General features: G+C 40.1%; 1 protein-coding gene and 1 long non-coding RNA gene across 2 annotated transcripts in view; one reads left to right on the forward strand and one right to left on the reverse strand.

The window, feature by feature from the left end:
• Positions 1-23,829, forward strand: part of WDR33 (WD repeat domain 33) — a 71,063-nt gene extending 47,234 nt beyond the window's left edge. Inside the window, exons 8-23 of the mRNA XM_026109598.2 lie at positions 3,307-3,433; positions 4,003-4,157; positions 4,292-4,370; positions 4,903-5,013; positions 5,765-5,859; positions 6,075-6,083; positions 6,757-6,843; positions 7,087-7,226; positions 7,593-7,745; positions 8,091-9,140; positions 13,664-13,766; positions 14,047-14,509; positions 18,155-18,321; positions 18,453-18,545; positions 19,438-19,623; positions 22,453-23,829. Coding sequence (XP_025965383.1) covers positions 3,307-3,433; positions 4,003-4,157; positions 4,292-4,370; positions 4,903-5,013; positions 5,765-5,859; positions 6,075-6,083; positions 6,757-6,843; positions 7,087-7,226; positions 7,593-7,745; positions 8,091-9,140; positions 13,664-13,766; positions 14,047-14,509; positions 18,155-18,321; positions 18,453-18,545; positions 19,438-19,623; positions 22,453-22,685 — 3,251 coding nt within the window. The 3' untranslated portion in view covers positions 22,686-23,829. The remainder of the gene's footprint in view (positions 1-3,306; positions 3,434-4,002; positions 4,158-4,291; positions 4,371-4,902; positions 5,014-5,764; positions 5,860-6,074; positions 6,084-6,756; positions 6,844-7,086; positions 7,227-7,592; positions 7,746-8,090; positions 9,141-13,663; positions 13,767-14,046; positions 14,510-18,154; positions 18,322-18,452; positions 18,546-19,437; positions 19,624-22,452) is intronic.
• LOC112988841 (uncharacterized) lies at positions 17,192-19,545 on the reverse strand. Its single transcript, XR_003260637.2, has 3 exons — positions 19,407-19,545; positions 19,252-19,293; positions 17,192-18,522 (listed from the first exon to the last, which is right to left on the reverse strand). It is a non-coding gene; the product is annotated as an uncharacterized LOC112988841 (long non-coding RNA).
• Positions 23,830-24,798: the final 969 nt, after the last annotated feature.

Below are 24,798 nucleotides of genomic sequence, written 5' to 3' on the forward strand. Positions count from 1 at the left end.
TGTACCATGATTTCCGGACAATTCACGCACTTCAATTCATTTATTCTTACAGTGTCCCTTTGAAATAGAGAAATGATATAACAGCTATTCTTTTCATAGATGGAGGATAAAAGGGCAGAAAGGTTAAAGGTGCTATTCAGATAGTAGCATCCCCATTCTAACCTGCTGGCTCTGGTCACAGATCTAGGCAACTTTTGAAATCAGATACTGAGGAAAAGCCATTCAGAGTCAGCAAATAATCAATGCAAACTACAGAGATTTGCATGAATTAAAGTTCTGCGAACGTGGTGCTTGGTGACAGGGCTCCGGCGCCAGAGGAGAGTCCGATTCCCAAGTCTTAGCCTAGCACTGAGAACTGAAAACAACTAGGCTTTTTTCCCTCTGGAGCTTTATTTTAAATGCATTTTCTCTATCATCTGTGTCAGTACAGACAGTAGTATATAGGTCTCCTTATCAGTAGAAAGAAGAAAAGGCAATATATGGTGTTACTTGCTGGTTTTGTTTTTGTTTTTGTTTTTTTTTAAATCTGGTTAGATAATACTGTTCAGTATTCTCATGTAATTCTGCTGAGTTAGGCTTTTCCTTCTTAGCTTTTTCTGACACCCCCAGCCCCCCTCAGTTTTTCCTTTAGGAGTGATTTATTTAAAGCATGCTTGTTGCAGCAGAGAGTTAATTTTTCTCCTTACCTTCAAGAGAGCCTCGCTGCACTGGGGAGCTATTGCTAAGTATATACGACGATCGCATTCGGTCCCAGGCTTTGTCTAAAAGGTGACTGTGCTGAGGGTGGGATAGGTGACTGAGCAGCCAACAACGGAGGTTCCCAGTTTTTCCCCACTTTTGCTGTGGTCAGTCCAAAGCACGCTGGCTGTAAGATTGCTCTCTGCAGAAGACTTCGGTTATCTGTTGTTATGATGGTTTTGTCCCTCAGGTCAGTTTTAAGATGCTGGAGATAGTCAAAAGCCTGCTGATAAGTACGTAATCATCTAGCTGCTCTGATGAGAAGTTCTGAGTGTCTTAGCATCTCTGGGCTGGCTTTTAGCGTTGTGGTTCATGTGTCTGCGGTTAATATGTAGTAACTATCGAAACAGCCTTCTGAGAAGCATATTGGTCTTGTACTGTCAGTTCACCGTCCCTCCCTTTGTGAAGCTTTTTACAGGGTGGCTGCTCCCATTGCTCTGTGACAGAGTTTGGCTCTGAACCTGGACTGGATTGCCCAGGCTGAGCTTTTTTTTGCTCAAGGTACATGTTTGGGTTGGTTTAGATCTCTGCAGAAAAGCCGAAATCAGGTCTTGCAAAAAGTGAGCTCTTATCCAGAGTTTGCCTTTCACCAGCATGACTTGTTTGCAGGATGCGGTCCCCCTGCCCAAGCAGAAAGTGGCCCTTGGAGCACTCTTGCATCACTAAGTCTCTATTTAGGACCAACAAGGTCAACGTAATTTTTAGGTTTTTGCTGGATTTTGGTTTTTCTTATTTATGATAACATTTGTTTGAGTATGGTTCAACCAGTTATTAATTACCTCTAATGGAACCTTTCTCTATAAGGGCCTAATGTTGCCCTTGAATTAAAATCCTCTGTCTTTTCCTGGGGGCTGCAGGATAACAAGTACCTCCAGAATATCATCAGTTGAAAATCTGCAAGCATGAAGCTGACTTTCAGTATTGAGGTAGAGCACTTTTCTTTCTTACTACTGGCGGAGTTGTTCCTCCCAAATAAACACTCAGAAACTAGACTTGCTTCGCAGTCATCTGCCTGCGTTAGCTGAGACATGGACTTAGAGCAAATCCAGTGCCTTTCATGTTTTTCTGCATCAGAAGAACCAGGGGGTGGGGGGAAATGCATCTCAAAGGGCCCTGGTGTTGGTAAGACCACCGGATGGGTAACGTGAGCAGGTTTAGAGTCTCAGTAACTTCCCGGCTCTTCCCTGAGATCCTGCCTATTCTGAGGTCAGTTCTGCCTGTGAGTGAGGGAGGAGAACTGGGTTCCTTCGCACGTGGTGTCAGTTAAGGATTGAAGTTGCTGCCCATATACTCACCAAAGTTGTGTTCATTTCTTCTTGGGTCAGGAATCTCTCCCCTCTCTGTCCAGCTATAGGTATCAGAGAGGGAGAAAGTTGCACTCATTTAATGGAGGAGTGATTTAAGTGTTTAGATTTTGCTTTTATTGCTGGTCCTGGTTTGATTTTTCTGCAGCCTCAGGAAAATTTCAACCATATTAATTTTTAATGTCTTGTTGAATTTAGGAATATATTAAGAAAGCTTGTGCTGCTTGAAGTTAAATGCTCCACCTGAGAACAAAGCAGCTTCTGCAGGAACTGTCTGACCCTGATGGGAACTGTTTGTCTTTGATGGAACATCCCACCATTCCTCCATGCCGTTTTATAACTTTAGTGCCTTTATGTTTTAGGCAGCCCTTCTTTTCTCATCTTGCTTTTTCTTTAGTTACTGCATGCTCTCTCATTTTCTGGCATTGACCATTACTGTTGGCTTTCCATTGAAGTGGGCTGCTGTGGAGAGATACTGGAGAAAGAAATTATCATCCGTTATTTCTTCTCTAAACCCCTATGTTCCAGCTCAGAAACCTCCCCATTTTGTTGTGTAGCAGAAATGAGCATTTATTCTTGAGTGATTTTTAGATCATCTGAGCAGCACAGATTCTCTGTCAAGGTCGGTCAGTCTGTTTAAAATGAGGTGATATCTTGAGGGTTTTCTTCTCCTGACTTTTAACTGTCAGAAAAACCTGAATCTGTTTGACCTGATGGTAGGTGACATCACATAAGATTTCTTCTCATGATATGCTAATTTAATTTTTGGGTTCACAATTTCATTTCTCTGTTTATTTTCTGATGGGGCAGCAAAAGGGTAATACTGATAGGCTGGGAAAAAATACATATTTGTCTTTTATTTCTAAAATACTTCATATAAAATGAAGGGTAATGGTGTATTTTCCCTTAACACCTCAAGACAAATGCTTCTTCAGTGCGTGTTTAAAATGTGTGATAGTGTAGGGCCAAAGCCAAAAGAAGTACCAGTTTCAGCAGCAGCACCTTAAAGAATTTTTATTTAGTTGACATGAGCTTAGTATACAAGGGTGAAATCTGAAGAGACGATACTTCCAGTGATTAGCGGGAAGGAATGCAGTTTAAATAATTTGGGGGAGTTTTTATTTAGCTTGATTTCATGTTTTGTGCTCTGTGATGTTTTTCATCCAGTTTTGCATTACAGTTATAAGGTATGTGCACTTTAATTTTCAGTGTCTTTTCAATTTCTGTGAAATCTCTAAATGAACAATTTTTATGCTCTTACCAGGACACGGAGCCGATGTGAAGTGCGTTGACTGGCATCCAACGAAGGGATTGGTTGTGTCGGGAAGTAAAGATAGCCAACAGCCGATCAAGTTCTGGGATCCAAAGACCGGCCAGAGCCTTGCCACACTGTAAGTTCTTGTCCCGAGACTGCTCTTCTCAGATAAGAGATAACTTCATGAGATTGTTATTTTTTTTAATTCTCTTTCCAGCTTCTGCCTCACATCTTTTCAGCTATACAGTTACCTCAAATAGAGAGTTAGTGCTTTAGCTGCGTCAGAAAACGTTGAGGTTACGTGAAGTCTGAACTTGGAAAACTGGGACTGTAATATTCCCTGTTTAAGTTGGCTTTGTCCTTGTTCATAGACTTCCTAGTCAAACAGTTCTCATTTGGAAAACAAAAATGAGATATGTCCTTAACTAGGCACAAGAAATCTCTGATCAGCCAGAGGCCACTGCAGTAGAAACGTGCACAGTAACTGAATACTGTCTTAGTGAGCACTACCAATTAGTCTTAAGTACAAAAGAACAATTTTAAGGCCTAGGGTCTTTGGCATAGAAAGCACTAATATTCTAGTTTAGTAGTCTGAATGACTTTGTTGATGACCTGAATATTTGGGACTTGTAAATTATCACATTTTATTTGTGTCTGACACATTGGTATCTGGACAATAAGTCTTTTTTCTTTCTCTGCCTGCAGACATGCTCATAAAAACACAGTGATGGAGGTAAAATTGAACCTGAACGGAAACTGGCTACTAACAGCTTCTCGTGACCATCTCTGCAAGCTCTTTGACATCCGTAATCTGAAAGAAGAACTTCAAGTCTTCAGGGGTCATAAGAAAGAGGCCACAGGTTAGAAGTTGTTGTATTTTGAAGATTTTTATTGGTAACATTGGATTAAAAATGAAAGGTTTTGAGATGCTGATTTGCATTTGTTAGAAATCCCAGCATTATACTTCCTGATTGTGAGTTACTTTGTATTTCAGCTGTTGCCTGGCATCCTGTTCATGAAGGGCTGTTCGCCAGCGGAGGGTCTGATGGCTCTTTGTTGTTCTGGCATGTTGGGTACGTGGCATTTTCAGCAGCATGCTGGAGAGACGTTGGTCGGATGTGTGAGCTATTGTACTAAAAATAAAATGTGTTTCATCTTTGAATACAAGCTTTAACATACATGTTTATGGTACAGTTTTGCTCTGTTCCTGAGAATGTTTGTGAATATGCTTTATTTATCAAGACATTTTCCTGTGCAGATCTATTTGAAAGGAAACAATTGCATGCACTTAAAGTTTCTAATATTGTAGTGTTTTCTAATAGTCTTTTCTTGAGAGGGCGATGAGTGTTTGAAGCTCCTAGCTTGTTAGAGCTTCTTCTGAGATGTTGTAAATATTTTGCTTTTAAATGTACAGTTTAAAAGAATTCCTACATTACTGAGTTTCCTATTAAGTTCAACTGGGAACAGTCTATTCACCCAAGAGAAAAATAACTGAAGCTTAAAACTTTAGGGGGTAGGAGAACAGGAACAATAGAACAGTGAAAGGTTTATATTGTATCTGTAGCAGATGTTCGTCTGTGTGATAATTGATTTTTGATGCATCAGGGTTGAGAAGGAGGTTGGTGGAATGGAAATGGCCCACGAGGGAATGATCTGGAGTCTGGCATGGCATCCGCTTGGACACATTCTCTGTTCGGGCTCAAATGATCACACCAGGTATTTTCAAGCATTTAAAGAATGTATTTAGGGGAACGTATATACATTTAGAAATTGGGAAGGAGTATGGCACAGGTGAACAGAGAACAGACTGAGATTATTCTGCTACACAAGGCATTGGCAAAGCAGAGAGACAAATTTATCTAATGGGAAACGCATTGACATTTTACATGAAAGGATGAAATCAGTGTTGTTGTTTTTCACTAAAAAAATACTCCTTTTGATCTCCTCAGTCTTTTTTCCCCATAGATCATCTGCTGGCCATGTGTTTGTTTTCACATTGCAAGCATGTTTGGAGGCATACAGTTTGTGCTTTGAATCTTTTGGGTTGAACACACTGTAAACATGCAGTATTTTATAAATGCAGTGGAATTTTTGTGTGTATTGACAACATTAATTGTGTGTTAAGAATATATTTAAACTGAGTGAGAAATTCTTGGGAAGAACTGGAAATACCTGCCTGCTCAGGATCTGTATATAAGTGTGTTGCATTTCTTATACCCGTTGTGCTTTGAAGCATCTTCTGAATTGTATAATTCAACATGATTATATATAATTTGATATACGTATTTTTTTTCTTTTAAACTCATACCTGATGCCCGAATTCAGGGTTGAGCTTGGTCAGTAGGGGTTTGAACCCTTATATAATCAAGACAGCAACTTTAAATTTAGAGAAGCAAGAACAAAATTTGGTTAACAATATTTAATACTTCTGTCTGTTTATTGAGATCATATAACTTCCTTTTGACAGCAAGTTTTGGACTCGAAATCGACCTGGAGATAAAATGCGAGATCGTTACAACTTGAATCTGCTGCCTGGCATGTCAGAAGATGGTGTGGAATATGGTAAGGCAACTGCCCTGAACGGGGGAGGAGGAGGATTGGGGTCAGGAACAAGCCAAGGGAATATAGCAGAAGTTAGACTGTAGCTTCTGGGGAAGATGATGAAACAGTATAGCATTGGTGACCACCTAGATAAAAATAATTTTTACTAATGTTTTATTTTCTATGTTATCAAGGATCACAATTCTAACAGTGAGGTTTTTTTTTTTGTTTTGCAGCTCCGGGAGGTAAGACCTGCTCTGTCAATCACAGGAAGGAGGTTTGGTGCTCTCTCCAGCAATATCCCCAGTTTGATTTGCTTCCTGAAAGCTTCATGATTTCCCACAGTCTTGAGCTACAGAGCACAGGAAAACCTTTCAAATTATTGAACTTGACTCAAATCTTAAAACTTTTAGCCTCTTCCAAGGATTTTTCTTGGTAATCTTGGGTTGCTCTGGGTTGCCCAGCTCTACAGCATGCCTCGGTGACCTTTCTTTTCCCAGGGTTGCACCTGTTTCTTTATTCAAGTTTTTCATTAACTGCTCTTTTGTGTTTGAGGACATTAATTAAAATGTAACATTTCAATCTGATTTAAGTTTTAGGAAATACACATTTGTTATAACAAAAGTGGGAATGGGTATGAGATAATAAGATAATATTTCCTTTTTTGAGCCTCTACCCTAGGTGTGACTTTCTTGAAAAGACATAGTCTCTGGCCTTTTGGAGTGTTTTTATGAATCTGAACTTGCCATTCTTTTAATTTAATATCCTGTAATTCATACGTGGGATAAAAAGTGTCCCAGCAGTTGTAAAATATGTAATGAAGCCAACAGAGGTAAAAGCATGTGGGGTACCAAAAGAATAAAATTATAATTTAAAGGAAAACTGTTCCAAGAATAAATATCTGTTGTTTTCCTCTAGATGATCTTGAACCCAACAGCCTAGCAGTTATTCCTGGGATGGGAATACCTGAGCAATTGAAAATAGCCATGGAGCAAGAGCAGATGGGTAAGAAATAGCTGTGGGGAGGCGTTTTTTTGAACCATCCAGATACTGTGACCTCTTTCATTTCCTTGTATCTTGGTAGCACAGATACTGTTTTCTGAAATTCTGTATTGTGCATATTTTCCATGGAAAGAAGAAAGAGTTGAGAACTTCTTGTTCTCTTTTGTTAAATAAATTGTAAGGAGAGTAACAAAGTTTCTCTGTATGCCTGTATTGTGCTGACTCTTTGTCTCCCTGGTGCTAAAGGAAAAGATGAGTCCAATGATATTGAAATGACAATCCCAGGACTGGACTGGGGAATGGAGGAAGTCATGCAAAAGGACCAAAAGAAAGTGCCACAGAAAAAAGTGCCCTATGCAAAACCAATACCAGCACAGTTTCAGCAGGTAAGTACCTGATACACAGTGAACACCAGAACAAGTTGTGATCTCAACTTCAAAAAGTGTCTAGCTCTTAACAGCATTTGGATTTCCAGTATCAGCTCCTTTAGATCACATCTGCTGCAAAATAATGTACCACAGTAGTTAATTTAATGACTATTTCTGCATTAAAAAATTGGTTAAATCCTTTATATCCTGTATGTATACCTTGAAAATAGGATGATATGATATGCATGTTTTATTCGACCTAGTTTATAGCTTTTGAATATCAATATTACATAGCATTTCAAAAGACCTTTCCCAATGCAGCAATGTATTGTACATTCAGTGTGTAGTCCTCAGAATTCACCTTATGTTCATTGTTCTTTATAGGCATGGATGCAGAATAAAGTCCCTTTGCCTCCCCCACCTGAGCCATTAAATGATAGAAAGGAAGATATTAAGCTGGAGGAGAAGAAGAAGACGCAGGCGGAGATTGAACAGGAAATGGCAGCACTTCAGTACACAAACCCGCAGCTCTTGGAGGTATGTATGTAGAGTTATTAGCAAATTTGTTTTAGTGCTCTAAGTGATACCGTTGGACCTTAACACCAAACTGTGTAGCTTGCTTTTGTGGGACTGTTTTCATTTGTTTCAAAAAACATCTAATTGAACAGTGCATGGACTTAGTGTGTTATAGTATGATACCTGCTGTGAGGCCCCTGCATTTCAGTTAGTTAATCCCTTTAGTTGTATTTCTACTAAATAAGTGAAAAGCATTAAATCTTTCTAAGTTCCCAAGAATGAGATAGTTGTTTCTGATTTTAGTTGTTTCCTATACTTCTGTGCCTAGTTGATTTTCTGGGTCTTTTTGTTTTATTTTTGGGACAGCAACTGAAGATTGAGAGACTCGCACAAAAGCAAGCTGAGCAAGTGCAGCCACCACCTCCCGGAGGCTCTCTTCATGGACCCCAGCCTTTTCCAGGGCAAGGCCCAATGTCACAGATGCCTCAAGGATTTCAGCAGCCCCTCCCACCTCAGCAGATGCCAATGAATATGCCTCAGATGGGACCTCCTGGTCCACAAGGACAATTCAGACCTCCGGGACCCCAAGGACAAATGGGACCTCAAGGTCCTCCATTACACCAAGGTGGTGCAGGTCCACAAGGGTTCATGGGACCACAAGGACCTCCAGGCCCCCAAGGACCTCCACAAGGAATGCCACGGCCTCAGGATTTACATGGGCATCAAGGAATGCAGAGACATCCTGGCCCTCATGGGCCGATGGGGCCTCCAGGTCCACAGGGTAGTGCTGGCCCACAAGGCCACTTAGGACCACAAGGACTACCTGGATCTCAGACTCATTTAGGACCGCAGGGTCCACCTGGCCCCCAAGGTCACTTGGGTCCTCAAGGTCCTCCGGGTGGTCAAGGAATGCAAGGGCCACCTGGTCCCCGAGGAATGCAAGGACCTCTTCCTCATGGCATGCAAGGAGCTCCGGGATCTCAAGGGATGCAAGGCCCTATATCTCAAGGGCCTTTGATGGGACTTAATCCAAGAGGGATGCAGGGTCCACCAGGACCCAGAGATAACCAGGGACCTACTCCACAAGGGATGATGATGGGTCATCCGCAAGAAATGAGAGGTCCTCATATGCAGAGTGGTTTACTAGGACATGGTCCCCAAGAGATGAGGGGCCTACAGGGACCCCCGCCTCAAGGTACAATGTTAGGACCGCCACAAGAATTGCGTGGACCACCAGGTCCACAAGGCCAGCAGGGACCTCCGCAAGGCTCTTTAGTAGGGCCTCAAGGAAATATGCAAGGACCTCAGGGACAGCCAAACCCTTCAAGGGGGCCACATCCTTCCCAGGGCCCTCTGCCTTTCCAGCAGCAGAAAACTCCTTTGCTGGGTGATGGGCCTCGACCCCCATTTAATCAGGTATGTGTGGGTCTGTGTAACAAGGAGACTGTTAAGAACGTAGGAATGATAATGTCACGTGGTAAAAACGCTGAGCAAGAACTGAGAGTCCGGAGGTTGGGTGTATTTGCAGAATTGAGGCATTGAAAAAAACTAAATGGTGATGAAAAGAGTCATGTGGTTTGGAAGCATCAAAGGTAAATGTAGAAATGGGATTACTGGAAATATAGATATGGAAATCAATGTCTGCTAAGAAAATACTTAACCTTAGCAGAAACTCCAAAGAAACTGGACTCTTTTAAATGGGGAATTTCCTGGCGAGTTGGTAAGCACTAAATAGTCAAATTTAAGCAAAATTAACATAAAGAAACCTCATTAATTAATGCAAGTTACTGCCAATTCTCAGTTGTCCCACAGTATTTATCCAAAGTATGGGATGAGTTTACCATGGATGCTGCCACACCTGGAATTGGCTTGGGTCTGGTTGAGTTTATCGTCTCATTTTCAGTGCACAGCAGCACAGCTATCGTGCTTCCAGTGTACGTCTAGAAATAGTTGTAGCTGCCTTTATACCTTCTGGGGCACCAGTTAAGAGATTCTGCCTGCCTGTGTATGTGGTTACTTGGCAAGAAGCACGAGCAGGAGCGCGGGTATTGGCTTGTGTAGGACCAGCGCAGGTCCGACAGGGCGAGCTGGGACTGCTGAGCTCAGCCTGGACCCTTGCTGAGCACCTGCCCTGGCCCTCTGGGCCCAAGGAAGGACGACGAGCCCTGTGCTCACGCTAAGCTGACGTGGAGCACCCAAGAGTGTTGCTTACAGACACACTGGCTAATTTTGCAGGAATTGAGTCAGTTTTTGGTGAAGGCTGGCTGAGCGACAGTCTTCTTGGGTGCAATCTGCTCTGCAGCTCTTCAGGATCTTTAATAGCCAGCTTATTCCATCTTCTGGTCTGCCGCAGCTCACGGAGAGCTTACTGTTTTCATTACTGTGAACGTATTTCTTATAAGCCCCTGTTTTACTGGCACTGATTTTGTACTTAAAATTTGTCATGTTTGTATGCAGCTTTAAGGTGCGTTTTGGAGGGAGGTTTTTTGGGGAAAAAAACCCTACTTTTATCCAATATCATGAAATACATGATTTTTTTTTTAACAAGATTAACTTTTTTAGAGTTTCACTGAATAGATGCAACTCTGCGCTAGCATCTATAGATGCTTTAGGTGGTGTGGATATACCCCTTGGTGTGTAGTCTGGTACCATTCACAGTAACGTGTGATGACATTGATGTGAGCTTCATTTAAGAGATTCAACTTCAGACTGAGGCACAGTGGCCTACAAACTGTATATTTATTTGATTTGCTTTTTAAGCAAATAAGCAACAACTCCCTCCAGATGTCCGTTAATGCAACACTATCGCTGAGGTTTCAGAAGCATCAAAGTTGAGAAAATAGAATTCGGTGCCATAACTATCACTCCTCTAATTCATACTAGCATAGCATTTCTCATGGCTATGCTAAGGAGACTAATTTTTCTGCCTTGAGAATAATTACCAAGCTTGTGTGGGTGTGTATAAAAGCTTGTGTGCATTTACATGCAGAGCGTGTAGGACTGTCCTTGTCCGAAACTGCTGTTAACGCTCTGAGGTCAGAATTCGGTAGCTGCTTTTGACAGGTGGACAGTTACCCTTAATGAATACTACTATCTTAGTCTCTCATAAATATTGAGAAGAAAGAAAAAAGCAAGTATTTTTGACCCTTTTTCCTTCCTCGTGTAGCTTTAGTAGGGTAACGCCTTAAAAAAAAGATCAGATTTTGTATTCATAATGTTCCTGTCAGTTTTTGCTCCTGTTTGCTTCTCTGTAATATGAATAAAATAGTAGTTACCTCACTCAGATTTTTTTAGCAGTAGGTTTTGGCTTTTTTTTTTTTTTTTTTTTTTTTTCCCAGATTTGACATTTATCTTCTGTAAACTTGTCCAAATCACTTGCTTTCCTCTTTTTCCCATCAATAACAGGAGGGTATGAATATTTGTCTGCTCCATCAAGGGCTTGTGAAATTAATACTGAATATTTATATAGATTTGTAAAGGTAAAGCTCCATATAAGAAACCATTATTAACTGCATCCACTCCGCACTGGAGAGCGGAGGTTTACTGCCCGGTGCTTGGGCTGGATGCACCTCGCTTCCTCGGTCTGAGATCGGCTACCTTCTGCAAACGGGAAGCAGAACAGAGAACTGTTTGTGGGAAGGACGTTTCCCGAGAGATGGCTGGCAAAATCTTTTTCCAGAGATAGGCATGTTGATATTAAAATAGAGATGGGTAAATACAGTATTGCCTAGTTAGCAGTGGTACTTTTTTTGTGGCTCTTTCGCTATTGCTGGTTTAGAAGAATTGGTCTTAATCACATCTAATCTTTTCAGATAGAGATGCTGAATTTCATCTCATTTACTGCTTGTGCAAGGTGCGAATGCTTCAGGACAAGTCTTTTTATTGTCTACGTGCAGGCAAACTTTAGGAGCTTGTGAAATGTTTTAGAAGAAAGGCAAATTTTTCCTGTGGGTCCGTATGAAAAATTCTGCAAAAAATACAGGTGGCTGCTCTAAAACAGCTGCGCGGTTTGGATATGGTAGATGTGATAGGGGAGAGGTGAGCCACTAGCCCAAGCGTAGCTGTGGCACAGTGCGGAGGAGGACGCGGTCATCTAAAGCTGCTGCCGCACTCTCTGCCCTCCTGAGCTCTGCGAATTTAGCCCTGCGGTTACAAGGTGGGGCCCATAATGCATTTTGAGGTGAAAGGCATGTAAAAATGCAGTATTGCCATTCTGTCTTCCTACCTTGTCAGATCATTAATTATTTGGGGTAAGGTTTTTTTGTAAGCCCTAAGGAAAGTCTTTTAGCCAATGTTAAAAACTGCTTTTTGGTTAAACAAAAGTGGCATGAATTTAAGAAGCTGAAGAAAGTTTATTGTAAGTAAGCATCATAGGTTAAATATATGAGAAATTATAAAACTCCAGCGAGGTTTTGGTCAAGAATGGCAGAAGCACTGTGATAGTGTTTAGTCAGGGAATTTGTGTCCTGGATTCAACTCACCACTCAGTCATTGGGTAGGCATTTTTTTTTAATGGGCATTGGATCAAACCTTTTATTTTGCTATTTTTCCCCCCAAAATCCTTACAAAAATAATCATTACAAGTGTGCTGTTTGTATATGTGTATGTGCATATTTGTATGCTTTTCTTGTGCTTATCTTAGGTATTGCAATTCAATGTAAGTGTTCTGTATATAATTTAAAATCCATATTTCAAGATATGAAGGGAAAAAAATGCACTAATTAACTTATTACTACTCTTGAACTGAAGAAAAATAGTAGTGTTTCCAAAAAATAAGTACAGAACATGAAAATTACTTAATGTGGATTCATGTAGAGATTAATCAGTGTAATCACGAGTACAATTATGGAGTGTAGTCTTTTAAGTATTTACAAACCATCTGCAGTCTGGAAGGTCTTTTACAAGGCAGTACAGAGGCAAGTTCCAAATCTTATTCTTTAGACTTGTCTAGAAAAAAATGTTTGAGGTTTTCTGGTTGTTGGGGGTGGGAGATTTTATTTATTTATTTATTTATTTGAGTGATGTCAACCTAAAAGGTTTTGTACAGCAACCTTGCAAAATTCAGAGAGAGAGAGAGAGAGAGAATGAGAATGAGAATAACAAAAACCTTATTTATTCTCCTTTTTTCTTTGGGTTGATGGAACTTCTGCAAATTCTTGCTCAGTCTGCTGTTTCTGCTTGGGAAAAGCAGGCTACTGCAGCTTCTGCCTTTATCACTGTCTTTACATTAATAACTTAGTAACATCTCGTCCCTTTGTGCTTAGCCATGCATCTTAAAGTTTTAGTATTTTCTCTTGAGCTTTGATTTAGAATTAGGAAAAAGTTTGCCAGCACAGTGAAAACCAAGCTCATGCATTTCTGTGTTAACAGTTTATAAAGCAAGGTTTACAGGAGAGGTTCACTAGTACCACCACCAGCAGGTCCCTGTAGTTTCACCCCCTGGCAGACACTCTTGATATACCAATTTTTTTCATTGTCTCATTTTTCGTCCATTTCTAAAGGAAGTCTTTGGACTTGCAGTCTAGGTCTAGGCGGGTTTTTTTTTTTTAACCGCGTATAAGTCAGTACCTGATGTTTTTCAAACAAATATACACGATTTCCTCATCTTTGCTAGCAGGCAGCTAAAATATGAGTTTTATCATCATTGATTGTTACGAGTAAAATGTAGCTGGTGGGGATTGGTCCTTGAAATGGTGACTTTTCTATAAAATCACATTTACTTTCAAACAGTGACTAAAAAGTTGTTACTAGTATGTGAATGTCTGAAAAACTAGGCTCAAACGATTGCAAAATCAGCTGTTTCTGCGGTTTGAAAATCTGTGAAGATATATGATCTTTGTTTATGCAAAGAAATGTATTTTGCCCTCTTACAAAATGCCTAAAAGCAAAAATTCTCATGCATGGTAATTCACGTAGCCTCTCCTGTCATATATTAATAGGACGGACAGAACCCAGGTCCTCCACCGTTGATACCGGGACTGGGGCAGCAGGGAGGACAAGGTCGTCTCGGCCCTCACAGCCAAGGACCTGGTCTTAATAAAGGTAATTATATATCCTGTCTGTTCTTCTGTGAGCAACTCTCCAAAAAGAGACTGTTCCAGTGCAGTGCCTCTAGGCAGAAAAGGCTGTAGCAGAGCATGGGGCCCTGGCTCAGAGAGAAGGTTCCATAGACTTGGGCAGGAATATAGAGGAGAAGCGTTTCCCCAAAGAATATTTAGTGTGAAATGTATAGCGTGTGCTTTGGAGAAATGTGCAAACTAGAGCATCCTAGAAATGTTTTTAGAGAACATTACAGAAATTTGCTGTGATTTTTTCCTTCAAGGTGACTCCCGTGGTCCACCAAACCATCACATGGGCCCTCTCTCAGATAGAAGGCACGACCAGAACAGTGGTGGTCCTGATCATGGGCCTGAGAGAGGGTTGTTTCGAGGTGGCCAGGAGTGGGGTGATGGTAGAGACAGCAGGGGCATGCCAGATAGACGAGGACCTCACCCAGATTTCCATGATGACTTTGATCGACCAGATGACTTCCGGGACGACTTCCATCCAGATAAGAGATTTGGCCATCGATTACGGGAATTTGAGGGGAGAGGAGGCCCACCATTACAAGATGAAAAATGGAGACGCGGTGGACCTGGGCCTCCCTTTCCTCCCGATCACAGGGAATTTGAAGGAGGGGGTTCAAACCGTGGGCCTCCTGGTGCTTGGGAAGGACGGAGACCATCAGATGATAGATATCCACGGGATCCTGAGGATGCACGGTTCCGGGGAAGACGCGATGAGAGGTAAGAATAAATCTACTCATTGTTTTGGGGTAAAGGGTGAACGGAGGGAAATCTTTCTCCCTGGTTTCCTTTTCATTAAGGAGTCTATCTGTTTCAGATTTATAAACTGGAAACCAATAAGGAAATGAAAACTCTAATATACCTGAGTATAGAGTCCATAAAATCATTCAGTAATAGAAGAAAACTTGAAAAATGGTCATTGTACACAGCAGCTTCCGTGTCTTTAAACAGTAAGTAAAGAGAAGGGAGGAAATTTGTAGAGAAGACCAAGTGACACAGGATGAAGATTTGAGATCGTTTTGATGAAAATTGAGAGGAAACTTGAAGGTTAAAGTGACAAACTTTTGAACACTAGAAATGGAATTTGAGACTTTGTCTCCAGTCACAAACTACAGCATGACTGTAGAGACTGTAGAATGAGATGTAATATACTCGTAAGGAGCAGGAACAGTGATCCTACTATCAAATATTAAGGGGCAGAGCTACTGCATCTGTTGGACTGTTGAGACTATTTTCTCATGTTTTTGCTTGTAGGAATTTTATTTCTTTCTGACTTATTTCTTAATGCCAAGCGAAGAACTCAAAAATAATCTAGTTTCTAGCAATGTCCATGTCATTGCTCGCAGTTTCCAAATGAATCACAAAGGGATGAATTTGCTTCTAGTTATCAATGTAAATATGGAGGAATTACTCTTAAGTCAGCAAGATTAACTGTCACTGAAAGTTGCTCCAGATTTATGCTAGTTTAACAGTAAAATTTGGCCTCCACGGTCTAAGCCTCTCACTGACCACCAACTCCATATGTATAGAAACGTGTACTTGTACAAATATATCGTGGTCTCCACATAATGTGAATTTTGTGTGTTTTAGTTGCCTTTTTAATCATTTTCTTACATTCCTTTTACTTTACATCTATACAGCTCTTCTTTTAGCTATTTTCTACCTAGCTCTGTAAAGATGTACCTTCCTTTTGTGTGAAGAGTATGAAAAGAAATGAACAGTAACTAAAAGAAGGTAACAATTAAAGCCATTTTAAAAACGTAAGAGTAAAAATAGACAGCATCCAAGCTGTGAATGGTCTGCATTATAGAATTCTAAAAGACGTGGCAGACGACGTTTTTAAAAGTGCAGTAGAGATTTTTGAATCATATATTGGAAATGTTTAGGGACTGGGAATTATTTTATTATTATCCTGATTTTAAAAAGGTTTCAAGGAGTGTCCAAGAAACTTGTGACCTGTAAATCTGACTTCTGAACTAAGAAGAGTCTATTCGTCACAGTACGAGTACTTGTACAGATAATTTGGTTTAAAAAGAATGAGCACAGGGCTATTAAGGGCTTATTGTGCTTAGCAAACTTAATGAATTCCTTTGAGTGAAGGTGAATTAGATGCCATTTACTGCAGATGCTGAGGTGAACCTAAGAATCCCAACCCACTCATTTAGCTGGCTTGGTTTGGAATCGAGATTGTAACTGGATTGATCAAGCATGAGAGGGATGTGTGTGTATGTGTGTGTTTCTCTCTAATTTCCCGTCCTTTTCATCTCTGTCCTGTTCTTACTCTACCTGTGCATATCAACATGATGCTTCTACTGCAGAGACCTGCCTCTTCCTGCCTGCTAATCTGCACAGTGTGTAGTTCTGTACATTAAGGTCCTAGGCCTCAAGGAAGACGACTTGAGAGCAGTCAAACAGGAACTGAGCCCTATACAAGGCAGGGGTTCACGTGTGACTGATATGCAAAAGTGAAAAAGGGTATATATGACACAATATTAGGCGCTGTGGCTATGTCAGGCATAGGTATGGTAGATCTCAAATCTGAACTGTGGCCATAAAGTTGCCTGACAGCAAAAGGCAAGGCACTATTCCTGGTAGCCATAGGACCTTGTGTTGCAAGTCTTGATAATTTACAAGCTAAGCAGAATCGCACCATGTCAGTATTAAAATGGGAGACCCTCTAAAGAACACCTAGAGGACTGTGCTGTTTCAAGGCTAAACAATATTGCTCTGTGGTTATTTGAACCATTTGTACCTGAAACTGTTCAGTTTGTTTTCCCAAATCATCCAAGTTAATGTAAAATGGTTCATTGTCCATACACAGCGCTCCCTCCATCCACTGTTGTACCTATACAGGCACAGCAGCCTCCTCTCTGTATTGTGTTTGTTTTCTGGGAGGTGGAGACAGACCTATTGTTTTTAATTAAAAAAAAATGTAAAAGTTTAAAAATATTGTATTGTGTTATGACTACTGTTAAAATATTTAAATTTGTAATTAAAAGGTTAATGTTGTTAAAATTCTAAATAAAAGTATCTAAAGTTTTGCTTGTAATAGGATGCACTGTGTCTTTAATGAGCTGGGGAAGGGGATGCTGCACAAAGCCAAGACTATCTGAACCTTACTGTGGCTATGGTTTGGCCAGTGTGGAACTGGGATGAGAGGGGATGGGGGCATCAGTGTGAACGGGCAAGGACAGTGCTCCACATTATGAGAGGTCACGCTGAGGGGTGGGCAGGAGTAGTGTGGGATTGCACCGTGAGGACTCCCGAACCAGTGTGCCTGCACCACCTAAACGTCTCGTCTGTGCTTGCACGGAGATTGTGGGACCTGGGCTGTACACTGAGATGATCCTAACAACTGGTGCTCATGCATACGTTTGGAGTTGCAATGATACACAGAACATGTTTGCACTTTTACAAGCACTCCAAGTGTTTATACACTGGTACTGTAAGAAACAAAAGTGCTAGTATTCATGCAGCCATCTAGAGGCTTACCTGAAATGGCATTTGACAGTTCAGTAAGAACCGTTTTTCTCTCTGAAGATCTGAGTTAAAACCCCAGTGCAATACTGGAGGAACTATACTTGTTTAACAAAAGATACAGAACCCAATCACATCAAATTACTGAAGATATCATGGTACTTACTAGAAGGAAATAACCAACTTCAGTGTCATGATGGCTACATTTTGCAAAACAGAATTTTTCATTATTGCAGTTGGATAAACTACTCTTTGGGCTGTAGGATGCCCCTGTGCACTGTTCAGCAACCATCATCACTACAGAGCCAAGTACAGTCAAGGATCTTTTGCTAAAATTATCAACTTAGATCCTTAAGAATTGAATGCACACGAGAATGTTATAGCAAAAGAATCCAAAATGAACAGAATTTAGATGCTGAAATGTTTTGCTATAGCCATGACTCTTGCTAACTACCTGTATCTTTCAGTTAGTTTTTATCACTAAAATGGAAGGGAAAAAAGGGAAGGGAAAATAAGACCACAACAGCTAGGGAAATTCACTTGTCCTTTTCCTTACCTTGCCTTAAGTCTTATATCTAACATGACTCACTGATTTTTCCCTTTTCATTAAATGAATGCAGTATATTTGACAATATTTTTCTTGTATGAAAAACATAACAAAAGGACATCAGAGGGAAAACTATAAAAATGAATAAACAAAGTGCTCAGAGGTAGAAAATGAGCACTGAGCACTTTTTTTACCCACAAATCCTGTTGTAGTAATTGTATGTGCTACAGTACTAAGTAAAACAGTTCAGAAACAAGTTGATTATTAAAGTGAAGATGACTCAAGTTTGTCAATGTAAATTTTGCCTAAAAACCACATTTGTACCATGTTCTTTCTTGTAGCTTCAGAAGAGGAGGACCCTCAAGACATGAGGGCCGGGGACCCAGGGGGAGAGATGGCTTTCCTGGTCCTGAAGATTTTGGGCCAGATGACACTTTTGACTCTCCAGATGAAAACGCGAGAGGAAGGGACCATGGTGTTCGGGGGCGAGGTCGCGGTACTCTTAGAGGTGAGGGAGCGTTCTTCATGCTGAAATGCAAGGCTGAGGAAGCAAAGACTTTTCTTGGGCAAGTTGTTACAGTTTCATGAATACAATGTCTCTTCTCACTCCCATCCCCTCCTGCATCTCTTGCTGCTCAGGAGGCCGGAAAGGTCTGCTTCCTACTCCAGATGAATTTCCACGCTTTGAAGGAGGACGGAAACCAGAATCCTGGGATGGAAACAGAGAACCAGGTAAAAAATCTGGTGAGGTTTGCATTAGATAATAGACTTCTTTTAACATAACCGTTCTTTTAGATATTTAACTTTTAAAAGTAGCACTTTTTAATTCTGTATCTCACATGCTTGTTATCACTACCAGAAAAGCAATACTTAGTTCTCTGGGACTTTCTAAATTTAGAAAGAACTTAACTGGCCAGAATGTGACTGGCTCTAAATGCAGCTGTATCACTGAACAAAAAAAAAGATTGTGGCCCTAAAGTCTTGATTTTAACTTCAACTCGTATACAGTTCAGAACTGTCTGTTGTTGCCACCTGTGGATGACTGAAGCATGTCTTCATCAGATCACGTGGTTTTGAGGCATATTTTAATGCCAGAGTAATCCTTCTCTTTTATGATGGCAACTTCACTATTGTTTGTTTAAAAAAAAAATTTTTCAAGTTTTCAGCTACAATGAGTGACAGCTTACTGACACGAATATTTGTGTTACTAACAGTACTAATTATGAATGGGAACCCCTTATAGGGTTAAAACTGAGGTTTTGGAGTGTCATGGAAAAAATGAGTATAAATGACACATGAAAAAGGAAAGATGAATATGTGATTCTCTCTTTTCTAAAATACATGAAAATATTTTATCCTAAAAAGAATGTTTTAGATCTATCATTTTCTTCTTTCCCATCTTTTAAACTTTATTTGAAACCTATCTTCATCATCTTACCTTTAGCTTTCTTACAGTTTATTCATCTGTTTGCTTCTTTGCCTGTTTAGAAAAAAGAACATTAAGTTAAAAAATTGAGGACCAAATAATGTGGAAAGTATGTAAATTTATGTGGTTGATTCCAAAATTAGGAATAATGATCAGATGAACATTACTTATGATCCTGTTTCTTCTTATCACGATCAGGTCCTCGTCCAGATCACCCTCCTCATGATGGACACTCTCCAGCTAACCGAGAACGTTCTTCTTCGCTCCAGGGCATGGACATGGCCTCGCTACCACCACGCAAACGGCCCTGGCATGATGGACCAGGGACCTCTGACCACAGAGAAATGGATGCTCCAGGTGGACCTCCAGAGGAGAGAGGGAAAGGTAAAAAGCCTCTATATTGAAAACCTTATGCAACACTGGCACATTTTTCAACAGTAAGCTTATGGAGTTCATATCCAGAGGGAGGTAAGGCTAAATTGAATTTTATGGTAAATATTTAATCTTACCAACTGTGAAGCTGGAGACCGATCTTACAGGAACTGCGAGTAGAAGGGATTTTCCAAATCCAGATCCTGTTACTCTTTTGGGCATCACATAATCCTCTTCTTAAATGTCCTGTGCTCCTGTTCAAAAGTAGTAAGTTTTTGGCTACCTGCTACTCCAGTTGGAAAACTCTTGTTATAAGAGCCTTTTTCCTGATTTTCAGATTAGTTATTTGTAATTTGTAGTCAGTTAATATTCTTTAAGTTAAACGGGGTTTTTTCCTCACTAACATTTAACTTGTATAAAATCTTTCCCATCTCAGCCTTAATGAATCTTGATTTTTTTTAGTCTTTCTTTATAGATTCTCCATTTGTAAGAGTGTAAGCATGGCCATCCATGAACAGAGCAGAAGTCCATTAAGCTCAGTAGCTTATCTCCAACAACAGCCAATAGCAGTTAGCTAGGGAAGGGTGCAAGAACAAAGTCAGTCTGTAGCGATATGTCCCTGAAAAGCTCTCTGAACTTCTGGAGATCTTCCCTGAACGAGAAGTTCAGGGATTTCCTGTAATGTTATCTTTATATTTAATTGCTTTTGACAGTTATTTTTTGTGTGCTTCTCTAACTGCTTTATGAAAAAAATAAAACCTTTTGACATGCACAACATCCACTGACAAACCTAACTGCAGTGGAGACTGTGCTTAAAAACGGGATGGGTGAGGGGGAATGATTCTCTTTTGTTTTAAGCCTGTCAGTCACCAATTCCATTCGATGATGTCTAGGATTTTTATTGGAAGTAGTGGAAAGTTGATCCCTCTTATTTCTGAATACCACCTGCAATTGCATCGAACTGTATCCATCCTGAACTAGCTCTTCTCTAGGTTAGAGAGTTCTGATCTGTTCAGTTGTTCCATCTAGGAATCTGTTCCGTACCTTTTCCTATCCTTATTTAACCTGTCTGTACCCTTTCCAGTTTTAATTTATCCTTTTGTAAATTAAATGGGATAACTAAGAATTGCACACACTGTTTAAGATGTGGTTTAACTCTGGACTTCTACAGTTGGATGGTTGTGTTCTGTTTTCTCCATGCTTTCCTAATAGCTCCTAGTGTCATATTTGCCTTTTTTGACTACTAGTGAACATTAATGTGATGTAGAACTAGCTACTGTAACTCACAAACTATCTTTTAGAATCTAATAGCTAGTTCAGAGCCTATTACTGTGTGTGTGCAAAGTTCTCATGATCATCCTGCTAGCCCTGCACCAGTTCTTGTTCCTTTTTCCTCTTACAAATGCGAGGCTTGCCGTTGTCTATTTTAATAATGTCCTCATACTGACACCCATTGTTATGCTGTGATCAGTGACTGAGGTCCTTCTCAGTTGCTTCCAAATGCTGAACTCAGTCTATAGTTGAGGCTGTTGTTAGTCCTCAACTGCACAGCCTGGCTTTTGATGCCACTGAATTTCATGTCCTCAAGCGCAGTTAGCATTGAGTGATAGGCCAGTCCTCTTGTGTATGCACAGTACTTCCAGGGTATCATCAAGAGGCTTCGCCATTCATTTACAGACTTTTTTTAATAAAATTCCATTGGTAAACTCCCTCTGTATCAGCACTTTTCCCTTCAAAACTGTCTGTTGTTCCCATTTAGCTAGCTCCTTATCAAATCTCTAGGATTCCTTCTCCAGCTTCACTAGTAATTTGTGCCAACCCTATCAGATGCTTTACCGAATTCAAAACAAGTTATCTAGTACACTTTTTATGCCTAGACAATTCATTGCTGTACCAAAGAAAGTTTAGAACAGCGGCAGAAAGCGTGATGAACAAAACTTGAGCAATACTTTTTCAAATAAGGATTCTGTCACCTTCAGTTGTACTGCTAAAGTCTTCTGGGGATAAAAACTTCATGGCCTATGAACTCTGTAGAACAACCTGGTCTCTTATTTTGCACAGAACCAACCACAGTCAAAAAAAATAACTTTTGCTAAAATGGAGCATAAATATCTTAATTTGGCTGTAGCAAATTTGCCCATAAAGCACTTCTCATTATTTTCTTCAATATATGACTTCTGTTAATTTGAGCTAATGACTTGGGGGTTTTTTTCTTTTAATTTATTTATCAGTACCAACAAGATTAGTGAGAAGCAGAAAATCCTCACGTTCCTGGCATTGAGAGCTGATAAAGTTTGTGTTCATGCTTAGTAGTAAAACAGAACATTTTCCCATTATTTCTAGCAAAAACCAGAATCAACCAGTAATGTTACTCGTCGTCTTCATCACTAGCCTCAGCTCATCAATCAGTGCAATGCCTGTGTTTAGGAAAAAGATTATTATGAATAGCATGCCAAATAGATTAAATAAAAAATACACAAAAAACCCCACAGATGATGTTAAGGGATGAGAATAGATAGGGATGCTAGGGAGTTTTGAGGAGACCATGATTATCGTTGTTCTGCCTAATTTCATTTACGTCCTTGCTGATTGTATCAAACATAATCTCCTTTAATTTCCATCTGAATTTGACTGCTGTCCATCCTCTGGCCTGTCATGCAGATACTGAATCTACATATAAAGAAAAACTGTATAGTGGGAGGAGGCATAAAATTACAGGTCTCAACTATATTCAGCTTGTGAATGATTATACCACATGAGAACTAGTTAAATATATGGTATGTCTGAGCAGAAACATGGCTTAAGCTACAACATCAGTAACTGACTGTGCTTCATTTTTAGGACGAGGAAGTTCAGGACCTTCACAGAGAGTGCCAAAATCTGGGAGGTCCAGTTCTTTAGATGGAGACCATCACGATGGATTCCACAGGGATGAAGCTTTCGGTGGAGGCCCTACAGGAGGCAATAACCCTTCCAGAGGAGGAAGGAGTGGGAGCAATTGGGGAAGAGGAAGTAACATGAACTCTGGTCAATCAAGAAGAGGAGCATCAAGGGGTGGTGGAAGAGGACGATAGAAGAGGCTTTGACTGGGTCACACCCAGTCCTTGTTGGACAATATTTAAATAGACTGCTACTCTGGACTCAAAGAGAAAGTAAACCTGCAACACCACAAACCTGGATTCTTAACTGGGATAACTGAATGTGCATTAGTTCCTAACAAGGGTCTTTTCCTAGATCAATCAACTGCTACTAGCTGCAATATTGTAGCTAGGTTTCCATTTTGTCCTCTCCATCCCCATTTTCCTCACCTTCTTTTACCTACTTTGTTTTGTGAAGAGCTGGAATTTTTTTTAGTGTTGTAAGACATGGAGCACCTCCACAGATTTCAGTTCACCTCCAGACAGAAACTTGTTTCTATATGTACAGTTTGTCAGAAAAGTTACGTTGTTTTTGTATGAATACAGAATGTAATTTGCGCAAAAATTAACAAAAAAAAAATCATGCAGTGTGTGATTCTTTACTCACCTAGAACTATAAAAAAGTCATCTTTAAGCAGATTTGTGTATCAGATGGAGCAACAGAACTACCTCCTGAATATTCTACAGTACAAAACGCTAATGCTTTATTCCTAATTTTGGGGTTTATCATGCATAGAGAACTTTCTCTTTCACCTTTAGCCACAGCTGTCTATAGACAATAAATGGTGCTGACGTTAAAATTCCAAAAGACGGGAAATCATCGCTGCTTGCTATTCTACCATCCTGAAAGAGAAAAACGTGGAACACCATTTAGAAAGTTGTCGTAGACTGTATGAGCCATAACCTAGCAAAATAGACAGCATGACAAACATTGTCATTCTATATTTCACTTTGAGTCAAATATTCCTGTTCACAGTAGCATCAGTTTATATAAATTGGGGAGGAAAGGACAGAGGTTTAGCAGCTTGATTAATATGGATGCAAAGGTTTTACAGTGGCTGTAGCGCACATTGCTTAAAGATACGGGTTTTCAGTACAAGCTGGTGCACTCAAATACTAAAGTGGAAACCTCATTAGTTGGTCACTTTCTTAACATTTTTAAGCATCATCTTCTCTCGGGTATTTTTCCTAGTTTTATTTTCTTTGCAATACTGATAGTTTTTAATTGGTGCAGGAAGAAGATGAAGAGGCGTTTATTCCTGTTTTTCAAGTTTCATAATAAAGCTGCTTACCAACTACAGTTTTCAGTTTTCCCAATCAATGCCCGGCTGTCAAAAGGTATTTCTAAACATACAGCTCCTTTCGTATCTAAAGTCTCAATGAGAAGTGTATCATGTAAATACATATCCTAAAGCCAGCTTTCAGGAACAGAGGATGATACGGTAACGTAGTTATATAGCTGACAAAGATACTGCAGCAAAGGAGCGATACACAGCAGGTATTTTAGGTGACTTGTCATTCTGTCAAATTAATTGGAAAGACTGGCCTAAGTCCTGATCTTACTGAAACAGAGCACAGCATAGATACCCAACTGCTGTTCTCTTGGTTCAGTCAAAAGTAGGTTTTTCTCCTAGATTTTACTTTTTAGTGTGCAAAATGGCTTGTGACAATTACAGTGAACTTTTAGCCTGTAAAATTCTTGTCACGGGCCTCTAGTGAGAGAATGATGTTAAAGGAATTAGCTGTGAAAACAGCTGGGATGCACCGGGTATGATACAGTTTCTCCTTGGGGGGAGGGGAGGGGATTAGTTTTACCTCTACCTGCAGAAGAAGGTACCTCAAGATAGATCCTAACTGTGAAGTTTTAATGCTAAATATCAGTGATTTAATTATTAGGAAAGGGAAAAGCTTATTTTTTTTGTTTTCCAAAGTCATATGTTGTTCTTAAGGGGCTGAAAATAACTTTTGTAAATCAGAGTACCTGATTTAGACAATGAGCTTTTCAGCCCCTAATTAAACCACAGCCCTCTACCAAAACAAGTTAAAGTACACCTAATTATAGGGAACCCAGCTTTCTCTATCTAGATCAAAGGGCATAGGCCTGTTTCTCCTGTGATGGTGGTTTTAACTTCCTACAACCACTGATGAGGGTAGTTGTTAATGTACGTTCTTCATGTGAAAATTGCAGCTTTTTAAATTAAGATTTGAAATAGGCCATGATCATGGAATATGCGCAGAAAGTCCTGAGTAATCTGTGTCATTAAGCATA

This window comes from Dromaius novaehollandiae, chromosome 9, assembly GCF_036370855.1.
Source record: "Dromaius novaehollandiae isolate bDroNov1 chromosome 9, bDroNov1.hap1, whole genome shotgun sequence".
NCBI classification, from domain to species: domain Eukaryota; kingdom Metazoa; phylum Chordata; class Aves; order Casuariiformes; family Dromaiidae; genus Dromaius; species Dromaius novaehollandiae.